The sequence below is a fragment of the Kwoniella shandongensis genome, chromosome 8 (genome assembly GCF_008629635.2).
Source record: "Kwoniella shandongensis chromosome 8, complete sequence".
Classification (NCBI taxonomy): Eukaryota; Fungi; Basidiomycota; class Tremellomycetes; order Tremellales; family Cryptococcaceae; genus Kwoniella; species Kwoniella shandongensis.
The window spans coordinates 158,365-175,073 of record NC_089294.1 but is presented as its reverse complement, the minus strand read 5'-3'; the positions used below and the strand labels follow the sequence as shown (position 1 = coordinate 175,073).

The 16,709-nt window shown below is 49.9% G+C and overlaps 4 protein-coding genes across 4 annotated transcripts; 3 read left to right on the top strand and 1 right to left on the bottom strand.

Moving 5' to 3' along the window:
* Positions 1-5,649: 5,649 nt before the first annotated feature.
* On the top strand, positions 5,650-6,654 carry CI109_104523 (peptidyl-prolyl cis-trans isomerase-like 3; the record flags this gene model as incomplete). Its single annotated transcript, XM_032008534.1, has 7 exons — positions 5,650-5,652; positions 5,714-5,749; positions 5,830-5,868; positions 5,966-6,127; positions 6,249-6,308; positions 6,387-6,445; positions 6,519-6,654. 7 exons carry the CDS (start codon positions 5,650-5,652, stop codon positions 6,652-6,654), a joined length of 495 nt encoding a protein of 164 aa, XP_031857191.1.
* A 113-nt stretch (positions 6,655-6,767) lies between these two features.
* CI109_104522 (uncharacterized protein) lies at positions 6,768-8,359 on the bottom strand (the record flags this gene model as incomplete). Its single annotated transcript, XM_032008533.1, has 8 exons — positions 6,768-6,860; positions 6,917-7,002; positions 7,087-7,261; positions 7,340-7,490; positions 7,580-7,756; positions 7,823-7,949; positions 8,017-8,097; positions 8,170-8,359. The coding sequence occupies 8 exons, from the start codon at positions 8,357-8,359 to the stop codon at positions 6,768-6,770; spliced, it is 1,080 nt and encodes a 359-aa protein (XP_031857190.1).
* A 275-nt stretch (positions 8,360-8,634) lies between these two features.
* On the top strand, positions 8,635-11,864 carry CI109_104521 (DNA repair protein (mre11); the record flags this gene model as incomplete). Its single annotated transcript, XM_065967515.1, has 20 exons — positions 8,635-8,672; positions 8,729-8,769; positions 8,829-8,838; positions 8,898-9,135; positions 9,202-9,248; positions 9,301-9,397; positions 9,470-9,768; positions 9,829-10,014; positions 10,068-10,236; positions 10,291-10,383; positions 10,433-10,556; positions 10,625-10,844; positions 10,888-10,966; positions 11,017-11,036; positions 11,089-11,131; positions 11,191-11,242; positions 11,297-11,421; positions 11,481-11,689; positions 11,750-11,783; positions 11,838-11,864. The coding sequence occupies 20 exons, from the start codon at positions 8,635-8,637 to the stop codon at positions 11,862-11,864; spliced, it is 2,151 nt and encodes a 716-aa protein (XP_065823587.1).
* A 1,482-nt stretch (positions 11,865-13,346) lies between these two features.
* CI109_104520 (uncharacterized protein) lies at positions 13,347-16,679 on the top strand (the record flags this gene model as incomplete). The annotated part of the gene is made up of 5 exons (XM_032008531.1): positions 13,347-13,625; positions 13,722-14,716; positions 14,768-14,867; positions 14,926-15,251; positions 15,311-16,679. 5 exons carry the CDS (start codon positions 13,347-13,349, stop codon positions 16,677-16,679), a joined length of 3,069 nt encoding a protein of 1,022 aa, XP_031857188.1.
* Between the last annotated feature and the right edge of the window lie 30 nt (positions 16,680-16,709).

Sequence of the window (16,709 nt, the reverse complement as noted above, 5' to 3'; positions counted from 1 at the left end):
ACGGGCCTTAGCGGAGAATACGGGTTACGAATAGCACAAAGTCCTGTACCGAATTGTACGAGACGAGTAACGGATGTACGAGACTTGGGGTTGACTTAGATCACTGTACTGGTTCCACAGTAGTGAACTAGACAGAGGAATATACATTCGTCACAGGAATAACTATGTACAAGTCCTGTGCTCATGTACATAAGTACCAGTGATACTACAAGAACCATGGTGTCATGACGGTCACTGCCACATACATCACGTGACCTACAAGATCCCGACGCACTCTCCGCACTACTCGCTATTCTCGTCGAACTCGTAGAACTTCATTCAACGAACCCATCTATTATTCGGTCTAATTCGACGAACTCGCCGAGTTGTAGAATGTCGCTCAACGTAGATGGACGGATGGATGGATGGATATATAGGAGAATGGCTATTCTCATCTTTTGTACTCTTTTCCTTAGTGATTTCCCGATTGAAAGTCATACACCGTACCTTCGCTATCGCTCTTGACGATATCACTTAGCCTTCAGTCAGTCCAAGGCCACAACGCTCATCCTGAGGTTGTTCTCTTCGGATTCTCGTCGTTTTCGTCATTCTCGCTGAGTATCTCGTCCATCTCGTCATTATAGTTGACGCCCTTGGCGAATATCACTCAACCTTGTCTCCGTGGTGTGATAGGGCCTCATTGACTGAAGCCTCTGTTGATCATCGTGACACATGGGAACAATTAATCAGTCAAATCGGCCATCTCCTACGACAGTCGTCTCCGCGCCGGCTTTGAACTAGTTCCCAACGGATCACAAGTCAAACTATTCGGAGGCCAAGTCGAGGTGTCACGGCACAAGTCGTTCGTTCAGTTGTGCTGGGTCGTGACAGATTCCCTCCGGGACGACTTGTGCCCACTTCTACCCCAGCAACGAGTCTACCAAGGTCCCCCCTTGCGTCTCTTTTGACCGAAAATCAGAGCTTCTTTCACGAGGGCCGCTCTCTGCTTGCTACCCCTGTGAAACAACACTTTCATAGCCTCTCTTCGATTGCCAATAGCGTCAATCAAAGTGAATTTGCTTCTCGAATCAGAGAATGAGCAGCTAAGATCAGTTGTGGACAAGAGCAAAAGGCCGAAGAGGAAGGGGGTTAATGTGGAGACGCTAGGGACGCGTCTTTTCACAGCGGAGATGGCTCTGAGACAGATACAAGAGAGGGAAGGGATAGTAGCAGCCGAGGAACCACCCCCTTCGCCATCACCCCTTCCGCCGCCACCACCGCCCCCCCAACATCAACATTACCGGTGATTATCAGGCCTACAGTGGCTATGAGACTAGGACAGGTGGATAGCGAGGAGGAGGATTAACCATTAGCCTTGATTTGAGCTTTGTAAATGGTTGCATGCATGCATGATGATCATACGCATCATCAGCTACTCAAACTGTGAGTGTCTGTCCGAAGCAGGGGTGTGTCCGATACATCAGTGAGGGACGTTATTGTTATCAACAATTATTTCACATCACGACTACTTGGACTCATGACTGACCAGATTCCAAATAAACATACTCAATATGAACACTCCAACGGGAAGTGCATCACGGAACACGCCCCGACTACAGTAGAACGAACCACACTATCCGCTCACGGTAATCCCTCTGATATCCCTCCTTGACAAAATCCCGTTCTCCTTCAAACGACCAACACTTGTCGGAGAGACCTAAGGCTGGTGAACTTCGTCGACTCAGGGACGGGTGAGGCGTTTGTGAGTGTCCTGATGACGCTTGGACTGGGAGTCTCTGGAGGATTCCCCAGAGCGCTGGGACGAGCTCGAAGGGTGTCCCACCTCAGCGGAACTCCCTGATGGGACAGTCTTCACCTCATATCCATGCAGTTTTTCACCGGCTACGATATCGGTCAGCTCTTTCAACCTCAGCACGTTTTGATCTTCGAACGAGCCAGATCTCGGGGTCTCGACTACCGATGGATCGTGTTCATTTCCAAGCAAGGGCCAGCGGGGCTCCAAGTAGCCTTGATTGTTGAACTGCTGGGATTGCGGCACACTGCTCCCATGGTGGATGGGCTCTTGGTGAGAAGGGACAGAACTGGATGCATGTATCTGGGATGCTCGCTGACTCTGGTCTTTGCCGATCATGCTACAACCGCTTTTCACGCAGCGGTACGTTTCAACGATGCCGCCGTCGGAATAGCGTTGGCTCTGTTCCCGAACAAGATTGGTATTGCACTCTGAGCAACTCATGTCCGACTGTATGTACTGGAGTAACTTTACGTCAGAAGACTTTGTTATGATATCAGCGAGTGAGTCAGTGTGTGAGTGGACCAAAAGGTGTGAGAGAGTGCGTGTATGCGAGACCGAGTGATGGTGGCAAATGAGAGCGTATATGTGATTGTTAGTGTGGTACTAGGAAAAGTATGTAGCTGGAAGGTTTATCGTAACGATAATTGTTTAGGAAAGTGGAATGTCAATGAGTGGTTGAGGTGGCGAATAGGGATCTTATACCCTTTTGGCCAGGTCCGACAGGCAGTACTCACTGCGTACGCAGGAAGGCCTCCGCGCAACGACAAATGAGGTGAGTTGAACAAAACAACGCGTCCCCCCTTGAGATGGAAGGATATCATGCCTGCAACACACTGGGGCTTACGTGTTTCACATCATCGATAGGGGGGATTTGGGACGCTCTACTTCTGGCTTCGCGAAGGCGCCCAAGCTGAAGGCGAGAATTGAGGCTGAATTCTATGTCTTGGTGATCTACAATCCGTTCTTTCGATGTGTGTCGTGGGGAATAACCAGTATGTGTACCCGAGATATGTTGGCAAATCCTGCTTCCAAGCCGCGATCCAGCGTTTCGGTGCTTCGTTTCAGTGACAGTGGAGGGCTCTCCAGGAGACTGGAGCAGAACCACCACTGTTTTTACGGCCGTTATACCGTATATTCGAGAGCGAGTAGAAAGAGCAAAAATTGTCATACTGTTTCTGATCTAACGATGTCTGGAGATAAGGTGGTCAAATGGGTCCAGCGCTCCAGAGACTTTTTTGACCAACTGTGGTGGTTCATATTACATATGGGATGAAAAGACTGCACCACGCGGCATATTCAGTCATACAGAAGCCAGTGAATCGTAATGCACAGAAATTCATTGGATGCCCGCTTCTCAAGAACAGATCAGTAGTGGTATACCCTTACAGTTCCAGTTGACTTCTATGATGACGTCGCCTGTACTCTGCTTCATGCATATACTCTCTGCTTCGCACCCAGATTACCAACTAAAAACCTTGCCTCTTGTCCCCTCAATCCCCTCTCATCACATCGTTTCCAGCCCCACATACAAGACTCCATCACTAACAGTCGCTCATATGCCACCATGCTCTCACGCCTTTGACTTCCTCTCAGAGAGCACAAGACAATCATTTTCAGATCGAAGATATCAGGGACGGCGTTCATCCCGGCGAGGACGTCCGAGGAGATTCCTCACACGTTCTCCGGTACTCCTGGACGAGCCAGAAGAGCTGGACGCAGGTGGCTGGTATGAGTGGGCTGGCTGTGTGCTGGACGGAGGCATCATCAGGTTCCATCCTTCAATGGGCTCCTCCGTGTATGGGGGAGGTGAATAGATTGGTGTTATCACTACCCAGTCATCTGGTCTGGACGGATGCCTGCGCCAGAACCTGCCAGATCCATCTCGCAGGAGGGCTCCGTCTGCGGGTTCCTCTGAGATAGGCCCTGCCTGGCTGGTGGGTGGGAGAGCGGATCTGTGGGAGGGCACAGATCCAAATGACTGGGGTGTACCACCGCCATATACACTCTGACCGGATGTACTGCCAGGGTAATAACTGGCGGGTGTCTGACGATGTGATCCGGACGGCGGGAAAGGAACTTGCTGCGGTGTACCCCCGACATATGAACTCTGACCGGATGTACTGCCAGGGTAATGACTGGTGGGTGTCTGACGATGTGATCCGGACGGCGGAAAAGGAACTTGCTGCGGTGTACCATGAGCGTATCCACCACGAGGAGGATATGCGCCGCCAAAGATTTGCTGAAAGGGATGAGGATTGCTACCTGCGCCTGGAGGGTACTGTCCACGGCCATAGCCGCTCTGCTGACCTGGGTTACTAGCGAAGGGACTGTAAGCGCCAGTAGTGGGTTGACCGCTTGATGAGTGTGCAAACCCTCCCATGGGGCTGGCCATTTGGCCCCCTGGTAGCTGTGGACCTGGAGCAGTGAAAGCTGTTGAGATGGCTTCCCGCCTCGCGGGATTGAATATATGAGAATTGCTGGCGTTTTGCCGAGCCGTTGTCTGAACAGCTTCAGACTGAGGCTGTGGTAAGTCGTGAAGTTTACAGGAAAGAGCGTTGACACAGAAATATTCAGTCAGCCATTTACCTTCATGATTCACCTTCTGCTGGAGTCGTAAACGATTTGAGCAATAGGAACAGAATGGATTGGTCTGTGCGTCTTCTTCCGAGTCTGTATTCACCACTTGGTAGCCAAGCGGGCCGTCTTCTGGAACTGACATGTACGTAGTGTCTATGAGCTTGAATGTGAAATTGGTCGATGCTTTGAAGGTGTGGCGAATAGTCTTGATGAGTGTGACGAAATTATAACTTGGAGAAGAATTACCTAGAGGTGGGCTTTTTATACCTTGCAACCCAAATGTCAAGCGAAGCTTGCTGGCCGTATACTATGACATCGTCCAGCTAGCACAGCTTCCCCCTTCCATCAAAGGTTGTCCGCCTTCCCAACTCATCGTTTCACCCTTATTAGTGTTACAGAGTACTGCTCTCCCCTTATGATCAAATTTTGACCACCTTTTCAAGTCGTCATTGTACTCTGCTTGACGTCGTGGCGCACTGCTTGTCCCTTACAAGCAAAGGTTGTCCGCCTTCTCAAGCAGCCCTTTCACCTTCCTTGACGTCACAGCGCACAGCATTCCTCCTTACTATCAAAGGTCAGGCGCCTTCGCAAGCTATCGTTTCACTTTTGTATGAGCTCATATCGATCTATGCTCTGAACATGACCGAAATTCAGACCTCTCCTCCGATGCACCGAGGAGGCGAAAAACGACCGACATGAGCCTTCCAGCAAGACCGAGTTCGGCCATTGACGAGGAGATATCCCTTGTACATACTTCTGACGTGCTATGAACGAAGCGTTTCATATGTCCAAGAAGAGAAGACGGCTCTTTGTCATATATGTTTGACACAAACGAGGCCATGAGCGTGAAAGGATAGTTGGTCCCCAACAGCGAGCCCTACTCATCGGGTCAATTTTCAGGGGTCTGGAAGGGGGAGTCGAGTGGCAAGTTCTTTCCCCCCTCCCACTCAAGAAAAGAGTATGCCTTGCAACCATGATGTCGTACCAGTAGTGTACCAATACTGAACAGGACCTCATATCAAGTCAGTGAGCCATCGTCTGGTCCAATGACTTGGTTGGTGGGATGCCACTTTCGCGCTCGTACTATTTGCCACCTAAACTAAACCGAGGATGTGGAAGTGGAGGACGATTCGAGTTGATGTTTTCGCGTTCACATCGTCGACTTTGGTATTTCATCTTGTCCATCCCAACCACAAAGCTCCTTTTTACAACACTGCGCAAGTGACGGTTCATCAACTTCTAGAGATATAGATCCCAGGTAGTGCATAAAACACAGAATGGTGAGCTGATCGACGGTCTGTGTTTGCAGCCAGAGCTGAGCTGATATCGTGCTTCTGGCAGTCCGTCACATTACATACAACATTAGGCGATATTAAGGTGAGTCCAAAACACCTTCGGCCGCGTTGCGACTATCGATAGAAGGAGGGAGATAAGTGCGATGCTTACATAGCCTCTAGATCGAGGTGTTTTGTGAGGCTGTTCCCAGAACAGCAGAGGTGAGTCCGAACCTCTCCCTGCCTTCACCTCTCCACCTCAACTCAACTCCAACTACTATGTCATATCTAGTCGTCGACTAACACGGAACCCTTCCAGAACTTCCTTGCTCTCTGCGCTTCAGGTTCATATGACGGTACCCTCTTCCATCGAAATATCCGCGGGTTCATGGTCCAAGGTGGTGATCCCTCTGGAACAGGAAAGGGTGGACAAAGTATCTGGGGAAGACCGTTTGCAGATGAGATCAGACAGACTTTACGGGTGAGTACGCTTCCCATCTCCCCTTCCTCCCTTCCGAGCTGTTATATCCCCTGCTACCGATGATTTAACATTGGACAATTCGGGTTTGGTTGTGCTGATACTGGACGTATCTGTTGCACAGTTTAACACACGAGGGGTAGTAGCTATGGCAAATGGAGGTCCGGATACAAACAAGTCTCAGGTGAGTCGTGTTGATTCACACGACGATGCTATGATATCTCGTGGAGAGTGGTGGAAGCTGACAAGTACATTTGCGCAGTTCTTCATAACGTATGCTAAACAACCGAGTTTGGATGGAAAATATTCGATCTTCGGCAAGTAAGTACATCTTCTTCTTTAGACTAGGCTCCCCTACCAGGTCTCAGTGACTTGTGCGCTGACACTGGTGCAGAGTCATAGACGGTCTCGATACCACCCTCGACAGTATGGAGAGAGTACCCGTCAACCCTAAAAACAGACCGTTATCGGAGATCAAGCTGCTCAACGTCACAATACACGCCAACCCTATCGCCGACCAAGCGAAATAAAGAGGATAAAAGACAAAGGATCAGCAATCTACCACGACATACAACTATATGCATACTGTAATACCACGTCCACATCAATGTCCAATTCCTATGCTGCGTAACCCAGGTCCAGCCTATGAATACCACTTGTTCGACGCCATTTGTATCGCTGAATAGTCACGATGTGGTATATTGGAGAAACGGATGTTGAACGTCTTCTTCGCCTCCTGCACAATGACGAATGAGCTGAGATACAACAAATGAAGGTGGCGCGGCGACTCACCTCCCACGTCTCCATATCCATCTCTACAACCGCTTGATTCTTGATGGGTTCACCGTCCAGTTCAGCATCGTGCGGTTCCGTCGGTCCTGCAAACACGTATCAGCATACGCACGTTCGTCGGCTTCTTGACCTAACCATAGAAGTGACCAGAAAACGGAAGCAGAACTCACTGATAAGGATCTCCCCTTCATTTGATACACTCATCCCAGCTCTACCATCGTTCAGAAGGAAAGAGACAAAGAAACAGTTTTCGACGGTTTGACCATAATCGTCCGGATTGACGACGAGCTTGAACAAGTTGATACCTTTTCTTTCCGGGTCGAGCTTTTCCAGTGTTTTGAACACCTACAACATATGCAGATCAGTTCCGTTCTCCTCGACAAGTGCAAAGGACAAGCTGTGATTAATTGCCAGTCAACTCACCTTTCGGATGTTGGCTGAGAAATCGTCTTTCGTCTTCGCATCTCCTGCCTGATTTTGCACTTCCTCCGGTCGTACTTCAGGTGCTAAAGCTTGTCTCTTCTGTCTTTGGATATTCCGCTTATCTTTCGGTTGAGCCGCCAGTGGTCCGTACCTACGTCGAAGATGCTGATTAGCATGACGCAAAGTTGCAATGCGCCTGACGCGACGCCCGAAAAGGCCGGATCGTGTTCTCACACTTACATGAACTCCACACCGGGTATCCTTCTATAGTATCTCGCAGCCATCCATCCTATCTTCTCCCAATCTCCTAGAACGCCCTTTCTCACTCTTGGCTGATCACTTTCCTCCAACTCGTCGTCTGATGACAATTCTCGATCTTCCTGCTCGACACGATCCAGACCTAACGTTCCTTTCACCCTACGAAATGAAAGAGAATAGTAAGTTTTGCTGATTAGGAGAACCGACAAGATCGCGATAGCTCACTTGATCAGAAACTCGTCAATGTCGAATGCTACACCGTCAATTTTGAATCGTTTCGCCAACGCCATTGCATTCTCCGTATTTGTTCTGATGAGATTGGCATCAAGTGTGCCTATGCCCGTATCTCGAACTGTGCAAGGTATGATCATGTCAGCTTCCTCGCTTCAACTCTCTTGAGTCCCGACCGTATAGCTTACCATTCGCGAATAACTCAGCTTGCTTGCTGAGTGCTTTCGTCAGTTCGTCGGCTGTCGCATTCGCCAGATTCGCTTTCATCTCTGTACTCATCCTCATCAGCTTCGTCCGACCGTGGCAAGCGGAGTCGAGACTATAGCTGAGCTGGGACATACCATCCGCCTCGCCCTGCAGAGCTCTGTACTGCTTCCCCAACTTGACCTGCTCTTCCACATCTTGCTTTTCGAAAATCTCACTGACATCCGTGATCTTCCTCCTCTTTTGTGTTGGTAATTGTGTATGGTGAGACGTTCCATTGGCATTTATCGCCGTATTACGCGGTCTCGAAGGACCGGCTTCGGCCATTTTGGTATGTAAAGAATGCGTTGAGTGGTAGGATTGGGATATCAAGGTGATGAGAAATGCGAATTGATGTTCTCGCTCATGATATGAAACGCGCAGAGCCTTACGACAATAGATAGACGCGTGAAATTTGATTCCGTTGACGATTCCGGTTGACGTGTGTTGACCTCCACTTTGGATGAGCACTCGATCAATGACGACCGACCAATTTCAGTCCTCAATCTTCTTCCTTCCTTTCCTCATCTCTCATACCACCCCAAGTACTCGCTTGCTACAGGATGGCAGCCTCTGTCAACGGGAGATCAGTAGCTGGGAGGTGAGAGATTCTCTTCAGATCAGCTCGCGACGAGCTGAACTGATATGACCGTATAGCGAGGCAGGAGAAGAACCCAACCCAAGTATTGTGCAACAGAGTAAGCTTCTTTGTCCGAAACGCATGCATGAGACTTCAAGCTGACGAATATCCCCATAGATCCAGACAAGTGAGCTAGCTGGGTTCTTCTTTCAAGCCGACGTTAGCTCACCCCATCATCTACGCCAGCTGCTTTCGCATCCTCCTCGCTACTGACAATCACATCGGCTACGCCGAGAAAGATCCCGTCCGTGGTCAGGATGCCATCAACACATTTCGAGAGATCCTCGAGATCGCTCGAGACGCAGAGGTCGACTTTATCTTACTTGCTGGAGATCTGTTCCATGAGAATAGACCGAGTAGGACTTGTATGCATCAAACAATTGCGCTGTTGAGAGAATACACGTTGGGCGACAAGGCTGTTCCAGTGAGTTATAATGAAATGTCGACAAGGTGGAAGGGAAAGACAAAGAAGACGCTAATAGATGAACAGTTCGAGCTGCTGAGTGATCCTATGGATGGAAGTGCACCTGGCTTCTCGTAAGTTCAACGAGCGTATTATTGACCTTCGAGATACTAAGTACCGCTACAGATTTCCAGCTGTCAACTACGAGGATCCTAATCTCAACATCGCCATTCCTGTCTTCTCCATCCACGGGAATCACGACGATCCTCAAGGCACTGGTCCTGTGAGCGCCACTCCTTCCCACCTGCTGCTCTTCTCCGCTACATGCTGGAAGGCTCACTGACATCATCTGCAGGAAGGAGCTCTATGCGCTCTCGACGTTTTGTCCGTCTCCGGTGTCTTGAACTACTTTGGCAAAGTCGATCTGGACGCAGACGAAGGTGCACCTGATGACGGCGCCGACAAAGGTATTCGCATCAAACCCCTCCTCCTCCGGAAAGGAGATAGTCACCTGGCCATGTACGGCGTTGGAAATGTCAAAGACGCCAGAATGCATTACGAACTGCGGTCTAACAGAGTGAAAATGTATATGCCGGAAGGAGGAGACGTTCCGGAGGAAGATTGGTTTAATATCCTTCTCATACATCAGAATAGGTGAGCTCTCGTTCGACCATCCTCTCTTGAGATTGGTGATATTAGCTCACCAAACTTCAGAGTCAAGCATGGACCACAACAATCTGTGCCGGAAGGAATGTTTGATGACTCGATTCGACTGGTTGTATGGGGTCACGAGCACGATTGCCGTATCACTCCTGAAAAGGTGGAAGGGAAAGACTATTGGATCTCTCAGCCTGGTAGTTCAGTTGCTACCAGTTTGGCACCAGGAGAGGCGATCCCCAAGTAAGTGGCAGTATCGTTACCTAATCGTCAATTTGCTGATCTGCGCCGTTTAGACATGTTGGCATCCTTTCCATTCAAGGCTCACAGTTCCAGATCGCCGAGATACCGCTCAAGACAGTTCGCCCATTCGAGATGGACGAGGTGATTCTTAGCTATGCCGCCGAACAGGGAGCGCTGAGCTTGGACGACAAAGACAGCATCACACACTATCTACGAACACAGGCAAGTTTGTTCCGCTGTAACGTATAATGGAATGTTGACATCGATAGCCCACAGGTGGACGGATTGATCGCCAAGGCGAAGGCTAGCTGGAAGGAACGAAATCCAGGTTCGAAGGAGAAGATGATGTTACCCCTAATCCGGTTGAAAGTGGGTACCTTCAGCAAGGGCAGGCGAGAGTGAAGCTGACGGGCGACAGGTCGAGACATCGGACGCAAAAGAGATGACCAACCCAGTCCGTTTCGGTCAAGATTACGTTGACAAGGTTGCCAACCCTCGAGACATACTGCAATATTACAGGAAGAAGAAGGTTGCTGAACGAAGTGGGTGTCATGATCCAATCAACGAGGGACTTTGCTCGACATGCTAAAGGTGGATCTTCTCATCGCAGAAGCCAAGAATCTGCCTGATCTGCCCGATGACGAGGACGACGACTGGGAGGGCGATGATCCAGCGGCTATGACCGCGAATGATCGGCTCTCAAAGCTTCGCATGGCGAATCTTGTGAAGCAGTATCTGCAAGCCCAGAGTCTGGAAGTTTTGGTGGAGAACGGACTGGAGGATGCTGTCATGAGATTTGTAGAAAAGGACGATAAAGATGCGATCAAGGAGTGAGTGGCACGACTTTGTGAACCGAACTGACGACGACGCTAGCTTTGTTGCAGATACGTTGAAGGCCGTTGGAAGAGATATGCGATCCAAGGAGATGGACGAAGATGACGTGGAGGAGGCTGTGAGTGTCTATTGATTGATATCGAAGTCTGCTGACGAGCGAAATCACAGATGACTAGAGCTAAGGAGCAGTACGTATTGTAGTCCGTCTCGGGCTGCTTGTACTGACGAGTTCTTGTTCAGTGCCGCGTCACAATATGCCGAGTCTCGACCTGCACCGAAAGAGGTGAGATCAGCTTATCGTTTCGTCAACGTCATTGCGAAGCTGACACATCTGTTTTGCAGAAGGAAAAGAAAAGCAAAGGACGACAGAAGGACTCGGATGAGGACAGCATGCGTGAGTTTGGCGTATACAAGGTTACATGTCGCCATGTCTGAAGTGTCATGCCAGTTGCCGAGGAGGATGACCAAATGGATCTGGACTCGGACGATTCGGCCCCGACGAAGAAAGCTCCAGCCAAGAAGGTAGCCAGAGGAACGACGAGTACTGCGAGGGGAAAAGCGAAAAAGCCTTTGGTGAGTTGCCTGTGGAACTCTGGTGTTGCTACGCAAGCTAACTTAACCCTCCAAACTAGTTTGACGATGCTTCTGATGACGAAGAGGAGGAGGAAGAAGAAGAAGAGGAAGAAGTAATCCCTGCGAAGAAGGGTAGAGGAACCGCCAGTGCTTCGGCCTCATCTCGAAAAGCACCGGCCAGAGCTCCGGTCAAGAAGACTCCTGCCAAGGCACCGGCCAAACGAGGGACAGCGTCCAATAGTCGTGGCATGGCTCAATCTCAGCTCTCGTAAGTAATTTGACCACCATCTGTGTCTGTGGATGTGCGCTGATAGAGGGGTCTCTGAAGGTTCTCGAAGGGAGCAGGAAGGGTGTCGAAGCCTGTAAGTGTTGGCCGGAATATCAGATCTGGTCCAGAGCTAATTGTACATCCACAGATTGAGTTGAGTGACGACGACGACTGATTGATTGGAGAGCGAAACGACAGACCTGATAAGATATCAAGCATATATACCCCACACGAGTTTTACGTTATTGTTCATAAGATACACATGTGCACTACCATTCCCTCATGCATGGTACATCATGTATGTGAATGAAGAGATTGAGGTCCAGTTCATGCTTTCACTGTATCTTTTCAATTGCATCCGGGGCCATGTTCTCAGGACCCAAACCCTCGTGGAGAATAGAAATACAGGGTTTCTGTTTCTTGTTTTCAATTTAGTCTCATCGGTGGCTTACGCTTAAAGTGTGAGTATAAACGTAATTTCGTTCGTCAGCTGATGCATGATGGGAGTTCTTTCCCACTCATTCGTTTTACAACGTGTGAATTGTATATAAATATAGTACCGGGAAACTAGGAAGAAGGGGGATTTAAAAGGGTATATGATCGGACTAACTAACTATCGTTGCCAAACCTCTTTCACATTTAGGGGTTATATTAGGGTTCTGCTACCGAAAATGAATGTCGTCGTGGGTCGGTCTACAAGTTACCGGGAGGGAGAACGGGCTGGGGAGAAGGATGAATACCTGGGCTATGCTCGAAAGCTGCTGTATGATGTATGATGCATCTGGTGGGAAAGTGTTGTGAGGAAGCCAGAGACAAATAGACAGACGGGTGAGCGGTCAGCAGGGAGGAAGAAGTCATAGGATAGTAGTAGTGTAGGCGATTGTGGACCGGTATTAAGTCTGCGCGGGTCCAAGTTTCAGAAATCAGAAATCAATTGAATAATAGAATCAGAATCAGAATCAAAGTAAGGGGTTGAAAAAGGGGTAGACAGGGCCACAGTTGGGGGATTGAGGCAAGCTCGTTATCTTTACGCAATTTACCACTCTTTCATTTCATTTACCTCGTACCCTTCTCTTACTCCGTTTGAATTGTGATCGGACCTGAGCTGGAAGGGTACTCTACGAGTACAGTAGATTCATCATCTCTTTTGTTTTTAGAAGCTATTAAACTGCGTTCTCGGTCCAGGTCCAGATTGTCATGGAGATGCGAAACGAACATTGCAAAGTCGGTGCGGTGCGGACGAGCCACGTCCCTTGATTGATTGATGAAAGAGGAGGGTTACCAGGCAGGCGGCCATAAAGTGTCATTTAGACTTATTGGATCAATCAACCGGCAACGGGCAACGTGCAGAATGCACGAGACTGGTCTTTATCAGCACAGATACTCGGTCGAGCTGACCAAACAGACTTTCCCATCATCATCGTATATACAATAGTACATTCACACTCATTCCATTCGTTAACACACGTCTTGGACGATCGTGAACGGACGATCTGTGTTCTTCGTCAACGACCAGTGACTTGAGCCTAAGCAGGTGTCGCTTGTAGCTCACGCTGGTTTTCCGTGAACCCACTAGCTCTTTCACCCTGCACTTTGTTGTTTATCGAACCTGCTCTCTGAGTCACCTGCCATTCCATCCCCCGACTGTTCAATCACCATGTCGACCTCCTCAATCTCCCCACCCCTCGGCCCTCTCTCTTCCCTCCCACCTCATCTCGTCGGACTCAAGAACCTCCGAATCCTCCTCCTCGTGACATCTATCAACTCGTTCACTCAACGTGTCATCTCATATCTCGACTATCTAGGCTTTGAGCAAGTATCCGTCCAACTTGCGACGAGCGATGAGAAGATGGTTGAGGCTGCGGAGGGCTGGCAAGCGGATTTGGTGTTGTGCCCGTTCTTGACGAAGAAGTTGCCCGAGAGCATCTATAGCAAGGTGAGTGGCGTATGACAGGAGCTAGGTGACCACTTGTGTCGTTCTTGGACCGAGGTGTTGGTTGTCGTCGGAGAGCCATGCTGATTTGTCAAATAGTGGATCACATTGGTTGTTCATCCTGGACCCCCTGGTGATGCTGGACCTTCATCTCTCGATTGGGTACTCCTCGGCGATGACGGAAGCACCGCCGACTCCTCTCTCGCACTCACGAACCTCCTCACCAAATCCACCTCGGACAGTCCTCTCACTCAACGTTCACATTGGGGAACGATCTGTTTCCAAGCTAACGAAGAGCTTGATGGTGGTGCCGTTTGGGCATGGGAGCAATACGCTCTTCCTCCCATAGGGACAATAACCAAAGCGGGGTTGTATCAAGGATATCACAGTTCAGCTGCCATGTCAGCTGTCATCCACGCTTTGTGTAGAGTGTACGAGCAAACAGTCGGTGCTGGTCTACCTAAAGAACAATGGTTGAAAGCTACTCCGAAGGAAGAATGGTCGACGAAATGTGTATCGCTTGGTGAACCGTTCTTGGGTGGGAAGAACAATGATAGACCGTTATTACAATCGACTAAACGACGACCGGATTGGAACGTCCATACCGCAGAAGATATCCTTCGTATCCTCAATGCGAGCGATAGTCAACCAGGAGCAATGCTCAATCCCCTCACAACCAATGCGAAGTCCTCTCTCTTTGCGTACGGAGCGCATCTCCACATCGACGCTTCTACAGTCCCGACAGAGCTGTACACCTCCAGAGGGTGGGAGATTTATTCTGCCATACCGGACGGTACGATCCTTGCCACTCGAGACGGAGCGATCTTCATCAAGACTCGTCAAGCGACCGAAGCGTCTACGGCAGGGGTGTGGATCACCCACGGTCGTGTACCAAGGGGCAAGGATAAGCCGATCGACCCGAAAATCCCGATGGTGGAAGCTATCAAGGCGGGAGGTCACGGAGCGATCTTGGACGGTGTGAAAGAGTGGGCGCAAGGCGGTTGGGAAGAGAGGAAGGGAGAATGGCAAGAGGTGTTTGTGAGGAGCATAGAGGAGAACGGGGAGATTGCCCAACTGGTCTACTGGAACTTTTAGTGAGTCAACTCTTGTCAACTCATTGGACTTGATGCTGACTCTCGGCGCAGTAACGGCGCGTTCACTACTGAGAACTGTAAGACTCTCTTGAAAGCACTTCGATGGGCGACACGAGAGAAGAGGGGCGATGTCAAGCTTCTCGCTCTTATGGTGAGTGGTGCTTATGTCCATCTCATAGACCGCTGCCAAACTGACAATGTACCTACAGGGTGGGAACTACTTCTCCAATGGTATTGCCCTCAACACCATCGAACATGCTTCTTCACCCGGACTCGAAACATGGAACAACATCAATGCGATCGACGATATCGTCTCGTTCCTGGTTGGTGACACCCACGAGGAAGTGCCTGAGTTCCTCAAGGGTACTACACCACTCTGTCAAAGGGGTATCTCAACCGTTGCCTGTGTGAGAGGCAATGCTGCTGCGGGCGGTGTGGCGTTGGCAGCTGCTTGTGATGTGGTCATCGCAGGCAGAGGGGTGGTTTTGAACCCGAGTTATAGGGGTATGGGTCTGCATGGAAGCGAGCTGCACTCGTGAGTTACCGATCACCTAGCAACAAGATTGTAGAGGTACTGATGGGTGTGTGATTCAGGTACTCGTATCTTAAGCGATGTGGACCCAAACACGCTGCCACTCTCCTACGAGCGATGAAGCCACTGAACTCGGACATTGCCCAATCTTACGGTCTCGTCGATGCCCAAGTCGGTCAATCGTCCCAGACTCAAACGGAGACAGAACCTCTGTTCATCGAATCGCTCCGAGCCATCTTGAAGGGCACGACTAGCGACCTCGCCTCTTTCCGCTGTGCACCATGGGTGGCTCGTCATCCTGCGCTGAAGGTCGTTCGACATGACCGACCACTCGTTCAATTCATGTGCGAGAACAAGTCCCTTACATACCAACACCGAGATTTCCCACCTCTCTTCCACTATCGAAACGAAGAACTCTCCCAGATGCTTCTCGATAGCTTCCACCCCGTTCGATCGGAACGATACCACTCAAGGAGGTACAAATTCATCCGAAAGATCAAGGCTGATTCGACGCCCGCTCGATATATGTTGCACGGGAATGCTAAGCCCGATCCAGAGGATTTGCCAGAGTTTGATGACGCTCCTGGATGGACGAGGGGTGAAGAGTGGAAATGGGCGGGTCTGCCTACGCCAGAGAGTTTGCAGACGAGTGAGAAGACGAGAATCAATATGTGGTATCGAGAAGAAACACCTATTGCAGCAGCTGCACCTGCAACAGCTGAGCACAAGGAAATACCCATGGAAACTGCTCCGACAAACGGTACCGCAGACGAATCAGTCCCTCAACTCATGTCTCGAAACGGATCTGCCTCTAGCTCCAGCGAGACATCAGAATCTGGACTTCCTCAAACGCCCGGATTATCGAAGAATCTCGGCATATTCGAAAACATGAAGAGATCACTCTCTTCCGAGGGGAAGAGTAAGAGTCAATCGTCAGAGAGTGGACCCAGAGTACTTAGTGGGGACGACTTTGGTTTGAAAGAGGGACCACGAGAGGTGAAAGTCGGGAGGACGAGTCCCGAGAGACGATTGTCTGTGTTCTCAAAGACGACTATCAAAGCTGGGGATGTTGATGAGGTTAAGAAGGAGAGTAAATTCAAACAGTTGAAGAACAAGGTGAAATCGGCTTTCAGATCAAAGAGCAGTACTTCCCCAACTTCCAAAACGAGGGACCTCCCTCCGACAACAAATGGAGATGTCAATGTCACCCCGAAGAGGGCTACGACAGCATTACCTCCATCTACAGAGGCGTTATCTCCCAAATCATCACCTGTCAAGGTGGTAGAGAATGGGACAGCGAAACAGACAGCGCCTGCGCCTGCCCCACTTGGAAAGGGAGAGAGGGAGACGGAATGGCCTTGTCTGGTGACGGGTGGTGAAGAGTGGGAAGAGCAGAGGAAAGCAAATGGACCACCTCATGTCGAGGTGTAACCGATCATGATTGTCTTATCACAAGGTTGG